This window comes from Bubalus bubalis, chromosome 10 (assembly GCF_019923935.1).
Source record: "Bubalus bubalis isolate 160015118507 breed Murrah chromosome 10, NDDB_SH_1, whole genome shotgun sequence".
NCBI lineage: Eukaryota > Metazoa > Chordata > Mammalia > Artiodactyla > Bovidae > Bubalus > Bubalus bubalis.
Window position 1 is genome coordinate 44,189,979 of NC_059166.1, and position 21,936 is coordinate 44,211,914.

Below are 21,936 nucleotides of genomic sequence, written 5' to 3' on the forward strand. Positions count from 1 at the left end.
CAGGCAAAGCGAGTGGATTATTAATATTCTAACAGGCAAGACACAGATCAACTGAGTAGTTCTGTTTCCAATCACCAATTAACTAAATAGGATGTAACTTAATTGTCTCCATTAAAGCCGGGAGAAAAGGGGCAGAGCCGAGGGCTTAGGAGGATGTCAGGGCATTCCTCCGCACGATGCCCAGGGCCAGGATCCACTGACCTCTTTGTTACCAGGGACCCAGTCACCACCAGGATCAAAGAAAGAGCTCACTGCACACATCACATGTCCAAAGGACCTGACTAATGATGCGACAGGCTGGTGTGGGCTTAGTTCCACATGGTGCTGCTGAACAAGACTCCCGTGGTTCAGTCAACATTCAATTACAGCTCAACATGAAGGCTGGTAGGGCAGTTAAAAAAAAAAAAAAAAAAAAACTAAGCAAAACCTGTTGTAATCAAGAAAATCCTAGGCACATCTCTCTAAACCCTCAAGAAATAAGGATGGTAAGATTCCCAAACTGATGCTCACAATGTGTGTGAACTGCCACTAAAAACAACCAAGAGGAGACCAAGTATCCTCTTTCCTCCAAGTGAGAACAGTTCTATGGTCAGTAGCTGCAGCCAAGGGCTTTCCTGGTGGCTCAGACAGTAAGGAATCCGCTTGCAACACAGGAGACGTGGATTAGATCCCTGGGTCGGGAAGATTCCCTGGAGAAGGAAATGGCAACCCACTCCAGTATTATTCCCCGCGAAATTTCATGGACAGAGGACCAGAGTTCATGGGGTCGCAAGAGAGTCAGACATGACTTAGTGACTAAACAACAGCAGCTGTGGCCACATTTCAAAGAGCCTGTATCATGATTCACAGCTCAGTCTCTTAGACTTGAAATTAGATTGCAGCCATGTCAAAACATATTCCTTTTCCTGCTCTGGGTCTGGGATGGTCTTAGACCAAGAGTCCAGTATGAAGCCTTAATTTCCCTCCTCCCTGTCTGGATTCCCCCTCATCTTTTCTGATATGACGAGGAGCTGGTAAGTGAGGCTACTGAAGCCTGCCCCTCAAGTCAAGACACTGCCAAACCACCAGTAACACTGCAGTGGGGACCTTGGTCTCAGAGCTCCCATATAGCATCCTTCCTTTGAAGCCACATTCTCTGTACAGAAAGGTTCAAAATTTTAACTTACACCCCAGACCATAAAGATACACGCTCAGAGGAGTAGGCACAGACCACTGCCCCAACATGTGCTGCTCTGAGAGGCAGAGGTGAGCCCCACGCCTGAGGCTGAAATGTGTTCCTGGTGAAGCAGAGAGGAGCAGGAGCCTTGGTACTAAAAAGGAAGCACTGATGTTGCTTCCCCAGTAGTGAGGACTGTCTAGGGGAGAATTCCACATCATTCAGGAAGCAACTCTCAAACAGCGGGTCTGTTTTACATATGTTTTAAAAGACGCTTACTCCTTGGAAGGAAAGTTATGACCAACCTAGATAGCATATTCAAAAGCAGAGACATTACTTTGCCAACAAAGGTTCGTCTAGTCAAGGCTATGGTTTTTCCTGTGGTCATGTATGGATGTGAGAGTTGGACTGTGAAGAAGGCTGAGCATAGAAGAATTGATGTTTTTGAACTGTGGTGTTGGAGAAGACTCTTGAGAGTCTCTTGGCCTGCAAGGAGATCCAACCAGTCCATTCTGAAGGAGATCAGCCCTGGGATTTCTTTGAAAGGAATGACGCTAAAGCTGAAACTCCAGTACTTTGGCCACCTCATGCGAAGAGTTGACTCATTGGAAAAGACTCTGATGCTGGGAGGGATTAGGGGCAGGAGGAGAAGGGGACGACAGAGGATGAGATGGCTGGATGGCATCGCTGACTCAAATGGACGTGAGTCTGAGTGAACTCCGGGATTTGGTGATGGACAGGGAGGCCTGGTGTGCTGCCTGCCATTCATGGGGTCTCAAAGAGTCAGACACGACTGAGTGACTGATCTGATCTGATCTGACAAACACAAGTTCTAGACATGCACACATTTTAAAGACAGATAAGCATAAACATACTCAGTTAATTCCAAGTTTGTCTCCTCCCTACTTCATGCCAAGCTGACCATCCACTAGGTTATGTTTTTTATTTTATTAATTTTTATTGGAGTATTATAGGCTTTCCTGGTGGCTCAGATGGTAAAGAATCTGTCTGCAATGTGGGATACCTGGGTTTGATCCCTGGGTTGGGAAGATCTTCTGGAGAAGGGAATGGCAACCTACTCAGTATTCTTGCCTGGAGAAATCTGTGGACAGAGGAGCCTGGTGGGCTACAGTCCATGGGGCCGCAAAGAGTTGAACACAACTGAGCGACTAACCCTTTCGCACATAGCTGCTTTACAATGTTTTTAGTTTCTACTGTACAACAAAGTGAATCCACCATATGTATACATATAACCGCTCTTTTTTGGATTTTCTTCCCATTTAGGTCACCCCAGAACACTGATTATAGAGTTCCCTGTGCTATACAGTAGGTTCTTATTAGTTATCTATTTTATACATAGTATGGATAGTACATATATGTCAGTCCCAATATATGTTAATCTCAATCTCCCATTCATCTCACCCCCCATTTCTTGATGTCCATACATTTGTTCTCTATGTCTGTGTCTCTATTTCTGCTTTGCAAATAGGCTCATCTGTACAGGTTATGTTTATTTTAAATATGCACTCCTATACCTCTCAGAAGGAAATTATATTCCTGTTTTCATCCTAAAAATTCAGATTTGCCCAGTGCAGTACAAAGGCAAGAGACTGGAGGTCTAATTTCACCATTTCCATATACCTCACATTCAGCAGAACTCAATTTACATGTCACCCTTGTGCTAACAAAGTTTCAAGCAGCTTCACAAATTCTACAAAGTAAAGTTTTAAAAATAAAGAACAAGGACGATGTTTCTTTAAAGATGCAGAAGGTGAGAACAGATGTGCTACAATGTCCAGGGCCCTCCTGGACCAGGGGCCAGGGACCATCTTCTTCTTAGAGTAACTACTGCCAAATACAGGACACAGGCACAGACTAGACTCCTAAATGAGGATATGCTTAAAAATGATTGCAGACCCTAAAGAGCCTTTGTTCAGGTCAGTTATTTCTGTCAATGTGGGGCTTCCTGGTAGCTCAGATGGTAAAGAATCTGACTGCAAAGCAAGAGGTTCGATCCCTAGGCTGGGAAGATTCCCTAGAGTAGGAAATGGCAACCCACTCCAGTATTCTTGCCTGGAGGGTTCCATGGACAGAGGAACCTGGCGGACTACAGTCCATGGTGTCACAAAGAGTTGGACACGACTGAGCGACTCACACACTTTACCATATTAAAAATTAAAATGGAGACATTCTTGGAACAGGAAAACACAAGCAAACATACCAACAGCCATCAGGGGGATGACATCATAGCATGTCATGGAGCCTCTCAAATCGTACTGTATACTTGAGAGACAGTGGAAAGGGCAAAAAATGTCTCAGTATTATTATGAAAATAGTTTTGACCTTGCAGGTGGCCCGTAAGTGGGCACCCTAGGGGTCCCCAAACCACAGCTTGAAAACCATTGGTCTAAACTTGGCACTTTAGCAGTATCTTGAATAAGAGGATGTAATGAATAAGAGGATGTAATAGGCACTGAATTCAAAAGACAGTATCTTTCCTAGAGCATTTCTCAATATACTACTGCCTCTAAAACGTTGGTACATTAAAATACTCCTTCCTGGTAATATGTCAAATAGAATGACTTCCACATTCAGATGTGTTTGACCAATGCTTCTTTCTCTTTTTATCTGCCATTAACTATTTCCACCCACTTGTACCTCAAATGCAAAACAGCTAAAAATGTATTTATTGTAAAATGTCTGCTTTTTCTGATTGTAAATCATACATATAAATATTAATTGCAAGAAAGTTGAAAATAAAAAAAATTTTTTTAAACAACAGACATTGATTTTTGCACAGTTATGGAGACTGGAAGTCTTTGATCAAAATCCAGTAGGATTGGTTCCCAGTGAGAACTTTCCTCCTGGCTTGTAGATGGTCACTTCTCACTATGTCATCCTCATCTGGCCTTTCTTCACCGCGTTCGGGGCAGGAGTTAGTGGAGAGAGCTCTCAGGTGTCTCTTCTCACAGAAAAATATTTTCTTAAATAAGAAACATGCATACGTTATACCTCTCCTCGGGAAAAACACTGCCAGAATTCTGGGCAAAATCTTCATAGTGTGTTTTGGTTTTTTTTTTCTAATGTGGACCATTTTTTTTTTTTAAGTCTTTACTGAATATTGCTTCTGTTTTATGTTTTGGTGTTTTGGCATTGAGGCATGTGGGATCTTAGCTTGAACTCACACCCCTTGCCCTGGAAGGTGAAGCCTTAACCATTGGACCACCAGGGAAGTCCACCACAAAGTCTTCTTCATCATTTATATTTTTAATATTTAGTGAAGTCTCTACCTTAAAGATAATTGTATGCCTTATTTCAAAATACTATTTTTAGTAGGAAAGAATTCATATTGCTTAAGAAAATTTAGAACATATAAGCAAAAAGAAGACAATGCTCTTAGTACTTTGCTGTGTATCTGCAATCTTCTTGCTGTGGGCAGAAGTGAATCTTTAAAAAAAAGTAATGATCAAACTGTATATATTGTTATGTATTAATAACTTGCCTTCTTCACAATTTATTGGGAACATCTTTTTATATCATTAAATATTCTACCATCCCTCATCATTTTTACTGTCTGGATATACCATGGTTATTATTTTTTAAAAGTTACTATGATAATATATAATGAAAATCTTAGCTAAATTTTTACACATATCTATGACAATTTTCATTGAGTTCTAGAAATGGAATTTCTGAGTTAAAAGGCACGTGTATTTTGGAGGCTTTGATACACATGAAGTCCCCTTGAGAAACATGCTCTTTCATTAACTGTGGATGAGAAAGGGCTGTCAGTCCTAGCTATACCTTTGATGAGTAACTGTTATAAATCCTCCTCGATTGTATAGGTAGAAACAAAGTCTCATGAATTGTATACATAGAAAATACCATCTCATCATTTTAATTTGTCTTACTTTGATAACTTCTGGGATTGGGTATTTTCTTGTAAATTATTTGTTGATCACATTTCTTCCTTTACTGACTTTATCTTTCTGTTCTTTGCCCATTTTCTATTAGAGGAATCACTTATCTTCCTAATGCTCAAGAGTTTTTCGTAAGTTAGCTAACTGTCTGACACATGTGTTGTATATGTTGCCCGGCTAGTCTCCTGTGTGTTAGGATAGTTCAGAATGTCTTCTGATGGAAAAACATCTTTAGGTTTTATACAAATACATTTTCTTCCTCTATCATTTCTGTCACTAGATATTAATAAGGCCCTCCTTATTCCAAGATGATTTAAGCTGTATTTGTATTTTTTTCTGTGTCATTGGTTTTTGAAGGGTGTGATGTTTCTCCAAAGTCTGCCAGGAGGGGAATTTGGCCATTTGCCTTCAGAAAAACAACAGTGGAGACTCATAAAATAAAGACTGGTCACTGGGTAAAACCACCCAGCGTGTCCTAGAAAGGGGAGGAGGGAGATCTTACACGTTTACTATTCACCAATCCCTTATCCTGCATCCAGTAGCTCTATTAACTTGCTTTTCAGGTGGAAGAAGTTTCAAATGGAGAAAGTTTGAACATCAGGTGCATGTTTATTAAACTCTAGAGTGAGACAACTCCTCATGTTGGCCAGAATGGAGGTTTTGGACAGTCAAGACCTTTGTTTTGTTCCCTGGTGAATAGCAAGCATGGTCATAGTACACAGTGTGTACATGATAGATGTGCTTAAGGATGAAGGACCTGATGTTGTAATGTGTCTCCTAGGTGTTTCACGGGAAGATCAAGGGTGTGAGTCCTGCACTTCACTGCTTCCTATTAAGGAGTGGCAAAGTAAGAAAAACTCTAAATGAAGGCAGAAATGAAATTTTCAGGGTTACTTTTCTATCAACTGTAGAGATACTGATTTGTGTGTAAAGGTGAAACTGCCTCAAATTTAGCACAGTAGGATATGGTGCTGAAGACTGGAAAATATTCAGAGAAAAAATTATGTTGGGCCGAGTAAGCAAAATAGTGGCATCCACCCAACAAGAGAGATAAGAGATACCACCTTCCTCCATTTGATGCCATGGCGTATGTCTAAGGCAGTAACCATCAGAGTTAGCCTTATCCGAACAAGGAAGAAACAGTTCTAAGAAGATTCATTTTCACTGTGGGGGTAGAGTGAGGAGCATTTTGGGCAATAACAGAAAAATCAATTATTTTTCAATCATATGGAGTGTCCTCATAAATTCAAGGCACAGAACATCATGTGACGTGCCTTCATGAGAATGATGACCATGAGAGAAAGAGTTTAGGATCATAATTCCAAGGTGGCTTCTAGGAAGAGAGCTCTTTGAAAAGCAGAACTTTGTTCCTGTAAGTGTGGTTCTGTGTTACATAGTGGCATGTCCTAAACGCACACCACTCTGCCTAGTTTACATCCACAAAATCCCATTCTGTCCAACCTCTCATTTGGCTACGATTTTCTAAGTTACATGCTAAAATCCTCTCTTGACAGCATGACAACACATACAAACAACACATAGAAATATAAATTATAAATAAAAAATATAAACACAAAACAATAATCCTTCTGGTTAGCAAAATTTATAATAGTAAAATATAATATATATATTTATACATATTAACAAGAGGATAACCAAGAAAGTAGAAAGGGTAAAGACGCTGGACAAATTTAAAGTGAAATCCTAATTATAAAGTTTTTGATCAACACAAAAGATTGGAAAGTCAGCTCTTGCAAAAAGCTCCAAGGAGAATATGAAAGTTGGAAACATAGTCTGCAAGTCTGCCTAAGCCCAGGGAGCATGAGAACCCTGGGGAAATGTTTACATACACAGTTTCCTTAAGTGTGAGGCTAGAGTGCAAAGTCCAGAAATGTACAAGCATTAAAGTCTGTTTATAAGACTGAAAAGGTGAAGAGCCATGAGGGTATCCACCCTGTATCAACCTGACACATCCCATGTACACCAGCCTTCGGAAATGGCCCTAAGTTCACAATGAACATTGTGGTGGCTGGGAATACCCTCTGTTTTCTGCCAGCACTAAGCTACTTACCGGTGCGCTGGCTATCTGAGGGCCAGAAGTGCACCCCTTCCAGGTAGGTGCATTCCAGACCCAGGCACACAGAGAAGTTCCAGAGTGTGAGGAATGAAGGCCCTACCTGGCTGCCAGTGGCTCACTATCAGATTATCCCTGTTAGATTAGTTAGACAAACTGCCAATTCTTGATGCCGTGCGGCCATTCCTGTTTTTTAGGGGGTTCTGTCTCCAACTGACCCAAAAGGGAGCTGTCAGTGCCTAACTGTGATCAGAATTGCTGTGGTGTTTCAGAGGAGCAGCCCTGGACCCTAGGATGTCCTAGCTCCCCTCCCCACTGTGTCCAGACATGTCCCTCGGTAAAGTGTCGCAAAGCGAGCTGCGGTTTGGGAAGGAAGGAGAGTGATTACTGTGTATGTCCAAGGAAGTGGAAAATGTACAACTCAGATGTCTCCAAATTTCTAGGAACAGTTCTACTTAGAAAATCAGTCATACCCTCAAAAATATTTCCAATGTTCTAACTTATATATCCTAACTGATGAGGTGACTGTCTAGTTTTATTTGTGCCAAGGTCTGTTTCCTCCCCAGGGGGTGACCTATTTTTTTTGTCTTATGCCAAGAAAACTATAAGAAAAACGCTGACCGATGAAGGTTACACATCATGCTTAATCACCACTTTGACTTGCAAGAACATAAAATAAAACATTCACTGGGTCATTCAGGCAAGAACATAACCTCCCAAGCAGCCGACACACCTACCGAGACTCCTGAAATTTCTGAGTCTGGTTCCCAGCTGTGTGTCAAGAGCCAAACCATGACATCAGGTCTTGCGTCGCCCCGGAGAAACTTAGGGCAGGGCTGTCACAGCAGACTGTGCTTGCCAATCTGAGATTTCCCAAGAGTTGTCTTAGCTTTTCACTACATCAAACTGTCAATGATAGAAGCCAAGGTCTGCAATGCCCACCATGATGAATCTCCTTCCCTCCCCCCCTTCCAATCTTGACCTTGGGGAAGAATACCTGCCCATCTTCCAGGATTCCAAAGCTCACTCCTCAAAGACTGTCAGGGGGCATTATGTGAAATAAGTCAGAGAAAGACAAATACTGTATGATTTCACTTGTATATGGAATCTAAAAAAATACAACAAAAACAAATATAACAAAAAAGAAACGGACTCATAAATATAGAGAACTAATAAATTAGTGGCTACCCGTGGGGAGAAGGAAGGGAGAGGGGCCATACAGGGGTAGGGGAGTAGGAGATATGAACTATTAGGTATAAAATAAGCTACAAGGATAGATTACACAACGTGGGGAATATAGCCAGTATTTTACAATAACTATAAATGGAGCATAACCTTTAAAAGTTGTGAATCACTATATTGTACACCTGTCACTCATATAATATTATCCAGCAACTACTGTTGCTGTTGCTCAGTCGTGTCCAACTCTGTGACCCCACGAACTGTAGCGCTCCAGGCTTTCCTGTCCTTCACTATCTGAGTTTTCTCACTCAATGTCCATTGAGTCAGTGATGCCATCCAACTATCCCAGCAACTATACTTCAATTAAAAAAATATATGGATTAAAAAAAAGGTTAAAGCATTGAACCCAAAGGGGGGAAAGGTCAGCAGTTTTCTCTCTTTGGCTTGGCTCAGTCAAATGAAAATCTCTCAAAAAAAAAAAAAAAAAAAAAAAGGCATTGGGACTTCCCTGATGGTCCAGTGGTTAAGACTGCACTTCTAGGGAAGGGGTCAGGGAACTAAAATTCCACATGCTTCACAATGTGGCCAAAAAAACCCCAAAACAATGGCTTACTTTTTTCTGGTCTCTTCTGATGGGGTAAAGCAACCATGCCCATAAAAAGGCCAAACAATGGCCATGAGAAAACTGCCCCTGGAAAAGGGATCTTAGCAAAAAAACCTCAACAAGTTACATGGGCTTTCTAAAGTTTAGGAGTCCCATAGTAGGTTTTTAAGACCAAATCACCTAAAAGCTTTGTCCAACTCCATCACAACCTATGGTTACCTCTTGTTGCAGTCTCTGGAACTGTCTCTCCCCTGTTTTAAATCCTTCAGGGGCTCTCAGAATGCAATCCGTCCCTCCTTCTCTGGGCTCCTATCTGCCATCTTCCGCCAGGGCAGGTGTTCTCAAGCAGGCCTTTTTTGTTCCCTAAAGGGACACTGGCCAACGTGTCGGGACATTTTTCATTGTCACACTGAAGTGGAGGAAGATGAATGGTACTAAACACCTCCAACACAGAAGACAGCCTCACCCGACAAAGGACTTCCTGATCCAAACATCAATAGTGTCACGGTTGAGAAATCCTACTCCAGCCATACAAACTCTATTGTTCTCTAAGCATGGCAGACTTTCTCATAAGCTTCTGCACCTCTACACAGGCAGTTTCCTTTACCTGGAATGCCCTGCCATACTTCTGTGCCCAAGAAATGACCGTGTAGCATACAGAATCCAACTCGAGACGTCACCATCTATACGCTCCTTTCCAGATTCCTCAAAGAGAGATGTTTCTTCTGTGCTTCTCCAGCTTCTGGTACCCACCTCACACCGGTCACAGGGCCCCTAAATTGTCTGTCACCTGCTAAAGGCAGGACCTCAGCCCCATTCATCATTTTTCCCCCGAGTGCCCATCTGGAAATCAATCACTGCATGCTGAGTAATCAATCAAGGAATAAATGCTAATGTTGCCAGGCTGTGCTAAGTCACTTCAGTCATGTCTGACTCTGTGCGACCCCATGGACTGTAGCCTGCCAGGCTCCTCTGTCCATAGGATTCTCCAGGCAAGAATACTGGAGTGGGATACCATGCCCTCCTCCTGGGGGTCTTCCTAACCCAGGGATCGAACTCACGTCTCTTAAGTCTCTTGCACTGGCAGGTGGGTTCTTTACCACTGGCGCCACCTGCACCTAAGGCTTGTTGGCAACAATATTTGAGGGACAACAGTGTCCCCAACACCAAAAACAACAACAGCAAAAAACTAATCAAATGCTTATAGTGTAGACAGGGGCTGTATTAAACACTGGGACACATATCAACTCATTTCATCCTTAAAACAACCCTGCGAGTTACATACCATTATCACCAGCATTTTACAGATGTGGAAACTGAGGCACAGAGCCATTAAGCCACTTTCCCAAGGTCCTCAAAGCTAGCTGATATTTAAACCCAGATAGCTTGGCCCTAGAGCCTCAGTCTTCCAATATCCATGCCAAGATAATTATACTAACAACCGACAGTCCAGCTGCTCAGAGGCCTCCGACACACACAGCTGACACCTCTAGAACAGTACACCAGCAGCAGCCTGTGACCCTGCCTGTCAACGCTGCTTGCCAACCTCCATAATGCTTCTGGCAGGAGACACAACCTCCTCACATCACAGAACGAGATGACGTACCCAGGGAAATTCATGGTACCGTAAAGAAGACACAAAGCATCAGTCCCCAAAGTGCCTCTTACCTTGTTCATGCTGTAGGGACTGCAGCAAGGAATCAGACATATCACAATGCGAGGCAGCTCTTAAAGATTCTCCTTGCTCCTGTTGACCTCACTTCCTGAAGCAGACAGCTGCACTGCAATTACAAAGAAAAGATCTTTCAGAGCAGTCCTGTGTCCAGGGGAACTTTTTGCCATGATGGCAAGGTTCCATGCCTCTTCTATTCAATACGTTGCTCCCGAGTACTTGAATTGTGGCCAGTGCAACTGAGGGCTGAATTTTAAATTCTGTGTAATTTTAATTAAAGCTTAATGTAAATAGCCATGTGTGGTCAGTGATTACCATAATGGACGGTGCAGGTCTAGAGAGTCTACTCAAGAGTCTTGAGGCTGCAGACACTGGGCACACCAATGTCCAAGGAAAAGTTGGATATCACATGCTCTGAGTGACTGTGGATGCACAGAGAGAAGAACACTCATTCATTCAATAACTATTTTTTGAGTACGTACTATGCACTGAGTACTGAGGATACAGTGACTAGTAAACCAGAGAGGTCAGTTATGTAAGGGCTTCTAGTGCAGCCTCTAGTCTCCTTGGGAAGGGAAAGGCTCTAATATATGAGCAGCAAATGTGCCAAATCTCAATACCATGCAGCCCACAAGGAATAAAAGAACAGACTAGTTGAGACTTCCCTGGTGGCCCAGTGGTTAACATTCTGCACTTTCACTGAAGGGGGCATGGGTTCGATCCCTGGTCAGGGAACTAAGGTCTCACAGGCTGCACGATGTGGTTAAAAAGAAAAAAACAAACAGACTAACCAACCAAGAAACAGACCAGCATTTGCTGGAGCCTGACTGTACCACTGTCAGGACTTAATAGCTAGAGCCTTCCATGGAGCTTTTTGAGAGGCAGTGTACCAGAAGGAGTTCTATTTTCCATGGGCCAAATGAAGCAGATGACTCAACATCCCCTCAAATGGGAAACAGGGTCCATGTTTTTATCCAAATTTTTGGTTCTTTAGGTAGGTTTTTCGATTCAATTGAATTACATTTTAGAACCCAATGGTCCTTGTTCAGTTCCAGGATTCTTAATTTGTCAAATATTAAGGAAAAATAAAGAAAGAAAATATATTCAACCACTTAATTGGATCGGTAGCCTTTTCCTTTGAAAGATGTTTCTGGGAGGATTTGAAAGGAGAACAAAACATCGTAAGGTGCCTTATAATCACCTTATTTCTGTATGTTTTCAGGTTGCAGCTAGGAAGGATTTATGTATCTGAATCTTTCCATAAAGCCTGGAATTCAAGGTTCAAGCAGAACTGCAGTGTCTTAAAAATATATTATTTTTAATTATAACAACAGTGTACAAAATATTTAAGAGGAAAAGGGAGACGTACGCAGAATCCCACTGGCCCAGCATCACCTTTAGTTTTTAGCAGACAGCCTTCATCTATTGGAGAACAACATCAGGCATGTCTGCTGACTGAGTCGAAGGCACTTGAGTCCAAGGCTGTATTCTCCATTTTAACATCTTTCACTAAGAAGGAAGTGATTTTGCAATACACGTTTTCAAAAGATAAACCCTTACTCCACGCAGATTATCATTCTGCAAACACAGTGTTATTATAAATCAGAAGACAGGGAGGGGAGACTGCCGATCACTCCTCGGCTATTTGAGACACATAAATTCCAAAGAAAATATTACATTCAGTCATAGCAATAACATATTTTAACAATGATGTACAACATGGAGAGACCCTGGAATTCTGCCTCTGTAGCCTAAATACATCCCAAAACACCCTCATCTGTACATGAGACCTGGGTAATCACTGCTTCAAAGCCAAGAAAATTCAATATCTAATTCTAACCGAGCTTAAAAGTGACTGAAAGAAAATTCTGCATGTAATTTATACTCTCTGAATTTCTAGAAGCAGATGTTAATGAATTTCAAGGTTTTAAAAGGAGAAATCTAGACATGTTATTTCCTTTTTGACATATGTACTTGATCCGTTTAAAAACTATGGCCCAACAATTAACTGGGAAGTTTGTTCAAAAACCTGGCCGAGCTGCCTGATGTCACAATTCCATTCAAAGGGACACACTGATATCAACACAGGAAAGGTGGGCACAAGAAGATAATGACAAGCAGACTAGGATTCTTGAGCATAATTTCCCCAAGGAAACCCCACCCAGTTCCAATCATCCCCCTATCCCCATGCCCTGAGAACTCGCTTACATAGCTTGCAGTAAACTAATTCTGGATCCTCTCCTGTCCGCCACGCCTGCCAAGCGTTCTTGTATCGTTTTCATGTATGTCGGTTCTACAACAAAGTCAGAATAAAAACTCTCCAAGGGAAATAGTAATCACCTAGAAAATTCTTAATAAATATCATGAACAGATTTTTTTTTTTCTTTGCTCTCACTCATAGGGCTGAGAGTGATGTCATGACTCTTAATGGAAGGCCTTAAAAACAATGTTGATAATCGTTGCAAATGGCCTTCAGGATTTTTTTTAGAAGAAGAAAATCTTTCCAGGTCCAGGATCACAAATCTGTTTTTAGATGTGTGATCTAAAGAATGTGATACTGTTAAGAATACCTTACACAGTGCTCAAAACTGTACAATGCATTTTTATATTCTTTAGTACTGGGATCAATTTGAGTGGTAGTTTTCCTAATTAGGAAATTGGACGCAGAGAGGAAAAAGAATTCTTCTTAGTCATGCTGTAGTAGGCAGTAGACCCTGTGCTGGAAGTGACTTCAAGACACTATAGAATTCAAATAAGTTCAAAGACCACAAATAAAAGAACCTCCCGAAATAAAACATACACACACACTGAAAGATCACAATTAACACAAATAACCTCAGCCAACAAATGACAGAATTAGAAATTGGATCAGTCTGCTTCTGGACAGCATCGGAAAAGACTAGCCTTATTCTATCAAGTTATTTCAATCTCCTTTGAAATACAGAGAACCTGGTTGTTTTATAGCCAACTCAATTTATGAAGAAGCTTAGAAAAATCCACAGCTTAAAAAAATAAGCCTGACTCAAGTATAAAGCATTCAGGGAAAAGATATCAGAGTTACCCTAGTAGAATTAAGGGAGTGTTTCTTTTTTAATTCGATTTTTCAGTGTTTCTTTTTAATTGTTCAAGAAGCTGAGGCCTTTCAAGGGCAGCAGAAGAAATGCCATCCCAACGTGTGACTTCCACTCAGTCACTCCTAACAGGATTGGTTCAACCAGCAAAACAAAGCCCATTGTCAACCTTAGGCGCTTAAAAGCTTAGTTGAACTGTAATTCATCTTTCCAAGTGGGTTAAGAAGTGTGGGTGAGCAGGAAGGTAGAGACAGGGCACATGTGAGAAGACAAGAGCAAAGAGAATGAAAAGCAAAGGTGAAGGCTACGAAAAAGGAGAAAAGCAAAGGGCAAGTAAGCAAAAGAGCCTTGGGGACAGGCTCAGTGATATGGCCGACCCCCTCACCAGCCAGTCCTGAGGCTCCTGGGGACAGCGCCACATCCTAGGGCTTCTCCGGGATGATACACTCTCAGGGCTCGGGTGTCAGCAAGTGGGAGTTGGAGTAAAGTGAAGACCGGGCCTACCTGTTTCACCACTATTTATTTACCATCAATCTCCACCTACCACACAGAAGAGTATGTTAAACTGGATCACTGATAATGGTGTAGAGAGGCATAGTGAGAGTAGAAGCCAACTTTATTCTCTTCTCCTCACTCTAAAGAGAAGCTTAAACATGTCAAATGGCTCTGTGTGTGTGTGTTGCACCATTTCTTAGTCCTTGAAAATGCAACAAATACTTATTACCAATAATCAATGATTCTGGTGGCTCAGACAGTAAAGAATTTGCCTGCAAGGTGGGAGATCCAGGCTTGGTCCCTGGGTCAGGAAGATCCCTTGGAGAAGGGAAAGGTTACCCATTCCAGTATTCTTGCCTGGATATTCCATAGACAGAGGAGCCTGGTAGGCTACAGTCTGTGGGGTCGCAGAGTTGGACACAACTGAGTGACTTAACACCTTCAGTGGCATTAAATACCAATAAAAAATCAATGGAATATGATGAGCTGGGTTTTTCTTCCCACTCCAACTCGTCAATTTCTACCAAGATGCTCATTTTAGAAGCCTTTTCTGATATAACTCAAAGCTGGGGAGTTTTGGCACTCCCTACAGGAAACATGCCAAGAGGAGCCAGTGGTTCATGCCTCACGTTGTCCAAGTTCCCACTGGCTTTTAACATACAACACAGCCTGAGGTCAGCCTGTGAATCAAGGCCCCCAGTCCCTCCCCTTCCACTGCTGAATCCAGTAGCCTGAGCAAAGGGCCAAAGCATAAGGACCCAAGAGCTTGTGGAAAAGGAATAAGAGAATAAAAAGATGAATGGCGCTTGGAGAGAAAGGGAGAGCAAGCAAGGTGGTGAGAGTCTAGAAGAAATTCTCTAAATCTAGGACTTAGGAGCGTCAGAAATGATGTTAACAGATGACAGAAATATTCCTAATATCCTCCACCATAGGGGAGTAAATTTCGTGCATTGGGGTAATTAACACACTTCTGAAGCAAAGTCTGGACAACCTTCAAGTGGAATCCTTGTGCAAGACTGGAAAATGTAAAACTATTTTATTACAGACACTCCAATCACTCCCTTCCACAGTAAGGGGTTTTGGTGCTGGGATTAAAAGATCCAAAGGTGAAACAGTAAACAGAGCCGTCCTCTGCCCTAAATGCACGTACACTCTCCAAGTGGCTGTCTCCGACCGTTCTTCCTGAAAAGACAGAGCGACGTTTCCTGAGAAATATCTTGAAGGTCTTTCTCCAGCCTCATGGTTACATCAGACACGTGGCTCTGACTCTGCAAGACTTCTGTGTTTTTGCCATCCCTAGCTTTAGGCAGCAAACGCGCCATAATCTGATTCTGCCCCCAGAGAGAGGACTATGTTGGCCACCCTGCCTTGATCCCCTGTGCCCTGCCCTCATGGCATGCCACAGGAAACACACCACCCAAGTCATCTGGCCACCAAGCATCATCAGGAGCCTTCTTATCCAAGGGTAGGCTAGGAAATTTGAAAATTAATATTCTGAAATACTAACTAGCATATGAGTTATATAGTTCAACAGGAAATTGATAAGGAAGAAGAAATGAAAGGAATATAAAGGAAAGAGACACTCCTGGTAACACAAAAAAACTTCCCTGAGAGCCAGATGAGGAGTAGCAAGCAGCATGCCAGTGAACAGTGCCAAGGGGTAGAGTGTCTGCTGCTTTCAGATGAATACTTCTGGCACGTATGCTGGGGGTTCCCTGTAGTCTAATCCTAAGTCAGGATATCCAAGTTCAAGGCTAACACTCTATAAAAGATCAATTTAAGTAATTTAGGAATATCTTAATTAAAGGCACAATACAGAAAAGCTCCCAAGAGGGTGTCTGGATCAGCCTATTTCTAGCTTGGGTGGGGCTACTTAATCCAGAGGACACAAATTCAGATGCCTAAGGGATAGGCTCTTGAGACTCCCTTGGACAGCAAGGAGATCAAACCAGTCAATACTAATGGAAATCAATCATAAATATTCATCGGAAGGACTGATGCTGAAACTCCAATACTTTGGCCACTTGATGAGAAGAACCCACTCAGTGGAAAAGACCCTGATGCTCAGAAAGAGGAGGGCAGGAGGAGAAGGGGGTTACAGAGGATGAGACAGTTGGATGGCATCATTGATTCAATGGCCATGAGTCTGAGCCAACTCTGGGAGATGGTGAAGGACAGGGAAGCCTGGCGTGCTGCAGTCCATGGGGTCACAAAGAGTCAGACACGACGGAACGACTGAACAACAACAAAGAGGTCAAGAAAGAATGAGATGAGGGAACAGTCAGGCCAGAGGAGAAGACAATGAGGAACAGGTGGCCTGGACAATCTGCCAAGTGTCGCTCCAGGAAGGCAGGAAAAAGGGACATTAGGCACATGGCACCAGAACTTCTGATATTCAAGAAAGACAAAAACAGTGAGAGATTACATGAAATCACATGCCTTTTCAATGCTGGCAGTTTATATTAATACTTTGGAAATACCAAACAGGTTGTTGGATTTGGTGGGTCAGGTTGTGTCTATTATCGTAGACCTTTCATGTCGGTTGGGGGATTCTTTGTTCCTTTAAATCTCCAAGGCTGATGGCCCCATCCTGTCTCCTGATCCCCGAGGGTTGCACCGCTGTGGCTTCCCTGGGCACAGGGAGCCCAGTGGGAAGAGTGGGCAAGGAAGGGCTCAGGAACCATGTCAGTCTGCATATCAACTCTGCCTCTTGGCACTAACCTTCTCTGTGTCTCTATTCCTTCTCCCGTAAAATTTGAGGAAATTCTTTATACCTCCTAAAACTGTTCTGACAATTAAATGGAGTAACATGAAGAAAGCACGGGATGCATGATGTTAAATAAGATGAGGCTCTTCACCTATTCCTGTTTCCCACCACCATTCAGCATCATCTCATTATGCTTGCAATTGTACGGAGGTGTTTACCTCTCAATTACCCTACTGGATTACAAGTATTTCAAGGGAAGAGATTCTGTTTTATGCCCAAATAACCAGCATCTATCCCACCACCCTATATACAGTAGGCACTCAATATATGCAAATTTTAATTATAATGATGTTATAGACTGAATGTTTGTGTGTCCACCCTCCCCCCCAAATGCATAGGTTGCCTAATCCCTGATGTGATGATATATGGGTGGAGTCCCCATTGTGGGATTAGTGCCATTATAAGAAGAGATGCCAGAGAGCTCAAATGGGTGCATGCCTTCTTTCTCCCCCTCTCCTCACCACCTAAGGACACAGCAGGAAGTCAACTGTCTGTCAGAGAGCCCTCGCTAGGAATCAAATGGGCTGGCACCTTGATCTTGGGACTCAGCAGCCTCCAAAACTGTGAGACATAAACTGCTGCTTAGCCTCTCAGGCTATGGTATTCTGTTATAGCAGGCTAAACTGTTGTTGGCAAGCATTTAGGAAGATTTTCCTTAAATCTAGCTCCAACAGAGCCTTCTTCCTCTCAATTTATGTTCTTTTGATCCTTTAATGTCAAAATCTATATCTACTCCTGACTTGGCCAGAATATAGTGAGGCTAAATGAAAAAACACCTTCAAATTTAAGAATGAAATCCTGAAGAGTTTTCTCTTGAGAAGTACTTTTAGGTCAATAGGGTACTATCTGGGTACTCTTTGTACGCCTCAGAAGAAAAAAATGAAATGTAAGCGATTTCATCACCCTACTAATAACTAGAGTCATGCCTTAATTTTAGCATCCTCAACTCATGTTCGCCAACAGTGTGTGTCACTGCCTGCTGTGGACTTGGTGGCTGGCCAGAGTTTGAGGCAATCCCCAGTCCACTTGTCCAGTTCGGATTGAGAAGGCTGACCTGTATTCATCTAGGACAAAAGTTTACTAACCATGAATGACTGATTCAGGTTTCTTTGATTTTGTTCTGAAAGAATCCTAGCGACCTTCCAACAATCTCAGCTTCCCTCTCCTTTGGGGCGTTTACTGAACAATTCATACAAACACATTTCCTGTGATTTGGTGAGAAGGGAAAATAACTCAACAGAAAGCCTAGTCGGTGGATGACTTCAGAATGACCCACTGAAAAGGAAGCAAAGACAAGGAAATCACTCTGAAAGTATCTCTTTCCAGAAGCTCAAGGGGAGCAGATATCTTTCCAACAAAAGGTTTTCAACTGAGGAATTGAAATACTCTCAACAATACCTTGAGGATAAGGCATAGTGAGAAACGACCGTCTTATTGGGGGCGAGTGTTTACAAGTGAAACTCATCTGTTTAGCCAGCCAAACTGAGTGTGATGCCTTGTTCGTCTTGGAAGAACCTTTCATTAATCTTCAGAAGAAAGCTCAATTTGGCATGACCAGCACCTGTTGAAAGCAATCTCAAGGATTCACTGTTGATTTCTGCTTTCCTGAGGCTCAAATTCTGTCCTCTGAACACCAGCTTCTCCACAGTGTGGCTTGTTCTTCATGAGGGCACCCTGTGCCCTAATGTTTGCTTCTCCCAGGGTGCTGGGGCATTCAATGCTCTTGAATGAGTTCAGTGTCATCAGAATGAATGACGTTCTCATACCTCACAGATAGCGCACCTGGGGACCCCCAGAGTCATTCAAACATCAGAACACTGGGTGCCCATCTCCCCACCCCTGTGCTCCCAACTCTCACCTGGAGAGCTCCACACAGACTCGGGGGGGAATGCATCTTGCTGCTTTGGGTCAGCAATTCCTGTGTGAGTGTAAACACCCACTGCAGCTCCTAGAACCTATGGCCCAGTCGGTGGTATTAATGTTTTCCCATCTGGGAACTTCCCTTTCCTGCCTTCGAACTTGTGATCATGCTTAATCACTCAGTCGTGTCCAGTTCTTGGCAACCCTGTGGACTGTAGCCCGCCAGGCTCCTCTGTCCATTGAATTCTTCAGGCAGGAATACTCCAGTGGGTTGCCATTTCCCTCTCCAGGGATCTTTCTGACTCAGGGATCAAACCTGGATCTTCTGCACTGCAGGTGGATTTGAGCTCACGAGGCACTTATTATTTCCAATTTCCAACATACCTAAGGATTTAGGGGTAGGTAGAGTGGGGCTGGGTGTTAGAAGGGGGCCAGGCTGCATGACCTCAGGATTCTACTCTGCCAGAAATGCCTATTTGGGTTTCCCTAACCTCAATTCTGTCATATCCAGTGGCTATTTGGCTGTACTTCAGGACAGAGCCAGAAATACGTTCTTTGTAGCTGATGCTGTATTGTTATGACTCACAGCCTGACTTTTCCTCATAGCAGAGCCACGCTGGGCGAGGAAGAGCTTAAGGATTAGGTCAAACATTGAGAACTGTGCTCCCAGTCAGCATCAGCAGCACAGGAAACTACCCCAAGAGAGCAGTCACCTCCCAGTGCTCTTTACACCCGGCTAAGTCTGTCCTGGGTCTGAGGAAAGGAATGTGCCTGGTGTTAACTTTCCAACGATCCAGAACTGGGTGACCGCACGCTGACGTTTTGGTAGCATGAGAGGCAAACAGGACTAGGAAGGAGACCAGGACGCAACCAGCTCCCCACATCACAACTGTGGTCTGGAGAGGGGCCGAGTTCTCCCACAGCAGCCAAGAGAACAGCCACAGAAAACGGCTCCAGCCGCCGACCTGGAGGCCTCGTCCCGGGGGATCCTCTGATCTCATTACAGCAGTCGACACTAGTCCTCACAAAACAAACAGAGGAAATTTATGCCTGCCTTCGCCTGGGGAGAGCTCCGCATTCCTCGCTTAACGAGAGTTCCAGCTTCAGAGACCACAGCCACGGGGCTGGGGAGGATGTCTGCTTTGCTCCAAAGAAAGAACTGAGGTCCTGCCTCTTCCCCTCATTCTGGGGCTGGACAGGAAGGAGGTGAGCCTGGAGAGAGCCCCTGAACTGATGAAGTTCCCTTTCTTCTTCTGTCAACCCCACCCTGCCAGGCGCAGTCATTGGAGCCACTGGCTCTTGAACGGCCCTGGGAAAGCGCAGCCTTGAAGGGTTCCACCTGCTAAGGCCAGAAGCCCAAGAGAGAGGCTGTTTCGTGGAACAAAACTCGACATCGTTTGGTGGGAAATTTTTTTCCCTAAAATACCCTTGCCCGAGCTTTGGAAAACTTTATCTAATCTGGGGTTTCCACTTTTAGAGTAAATGGAAAGAGGAAAAAAAAATTATTTTACACCCTTTAATTTCATCTCAGACGTAACTGAATGCTTGATTCAGGAGGAAGAGGGTAAACAAATTAAGGACAGAGCGGTGGTTCTGAACTGCAAGTGCATGGAGACATTTTTGGTTGTCACGATTAGGGGAGGGTGCTACCGTCATCTAGCAGGTAGAGACTAAGGAGGCTGCTAAATATCCTACCAGGCACAAAACACCCCCCATAATAAGACTTGTCGGCTCTAAAATGTCAAGAGTGGGATAACCAACAAGGATCTACTGTATAGCACAGGGAATTCTACTCAATGTTATCTGGCAGCCTGGATGGGAAGGGGGTTTCGGGGGGAAATGGATATATGTATATGGATGGTTGAGTCCCTTCACTGTTCACATGAAACTATCACAACACTGTTGATACCCCAATACAAAATTAAAAGTTCAAAAGGGAAAAAAACATGTCAACAGGGATGGAATTGAGCAATTCTGATGTAGAGAGAACACTCGAGGATGTGGGTAGGTTTAAAAGAGTGACAATTCTTAATCACATTCCAATAATGTTGAGAGCACACAGTTAAAATGTGCACAAGTAACTGTGAAGAAAGCTGAGCACCGAAGAATTGATGCTTTTGAACTGTGGTGTTGGAGAAGATTCTTGAGAGTCCCTTGGCCTGCAAGGAGATCCAACCAGTCCATTCTAAAGGAGACCAGCCCTGGGATTTCTTTGAAAGGAATGATGCTAAAGCTGAAACTCCAGTACTTTGGCCACCTCATGCGAAGAGCTGACTCATTGGAAAAGACTCTGATGCTGGGAGGGATTGGGGGCAGGAGGAGAAGGGGACGACAGAGGATGAGATGGCTGGATGGCATCACCGACTCAATGGACATGGGTTTGGGTGAACTCCGGGAGTTGGTGATGGACAGGGAGGCCTGGCATGCTGCGATTCATGGGGTCACAAAGAGTCGGACATGACTGAGCGACTGAACTGAACTGAACCACCACAAAAATTCACCAGCTCTTTCTTCAAGTAAAATAAATGAAAACTACCTTGTAACTATGCAGAGTCAGATCATTAAGAGCTGACTGGAAAAGAGTGGAGCAGCTTCAATTTGAGACGACATGATCAGCGTCAACATGAGTGCTGTGTTTATTTCAGGTGAAGGTGTGATCTCTGTGCTTACCATCATGATTCAGTGGTGAGCCCCAACAGAAGGGTTAGGGTAAGGGATTGCTGAGCTCGCCTCCATGATTACTGAAACCATACATGTAACCTGAGTAGATGTAGGGCTGGGGGAAAAGATGGCAAAATACTTCAACTTTCACAATACCAGCAAAAATATGAGGAACCGTGGTGATGTTGACCTACATTCTAGGAAGGTTAAAAAAATACCTGCATGGTATGAAAATAATCGTGGTGCTTATTTTGAAATTCTCCCATTTCTAATTTTCTGTACCTGTTTCAAAACACCCCCTTTCCTCTACATCGCATACTTTCATTGCATCTGACGTAAGAATGTACGTTTCCGTAACCCAGTCATCATTCTCTCACGAACCCTTTCATTCCCACAGAAGAAGGAAAAATCCCTTTTTAAACACAGCACATGCATGTAAGCAAATCAGAAGGAGCAAAAAAAATTCATGAATGA

At 43.2% G+C, this 21,936-nt stretch overlaps 1 protein-coding gene across 5 annotated transcripts in view; it reads right to left on the bottom strand.

The window, feature by feature from the left end:
- The window catches only part of BACH2 (BTB domain and CNC homolog 2), a 391,493-nt gene that overhangs the window by 285,823 nt on the left and 83,734 nt on the right, over window positions 1-21,936 (bottom strand). For 3 of the 5 annotated variants that reach the window (XM_006055353.4, XM_044924299.2, XM_044924296.2), the window contains exon 2: window positions 10,605-10,717. In XM_006055353.4, coding sequence (XP_006055415.3) covers window positions 10,605-10,613 — 9 coding nt within the window. In that variant the 5' untranslated portion in view covers window positions 10,614-10,717. Of the gene's footprint in view, window positions 1-10,604; window positions 10,718-12,816; window positions 16,204-21,936 lie in introns of those variants that run through there. The other 2 variants (XM_044924297.2, XM_044924298.2) reach the window with 2 other exon arrangements.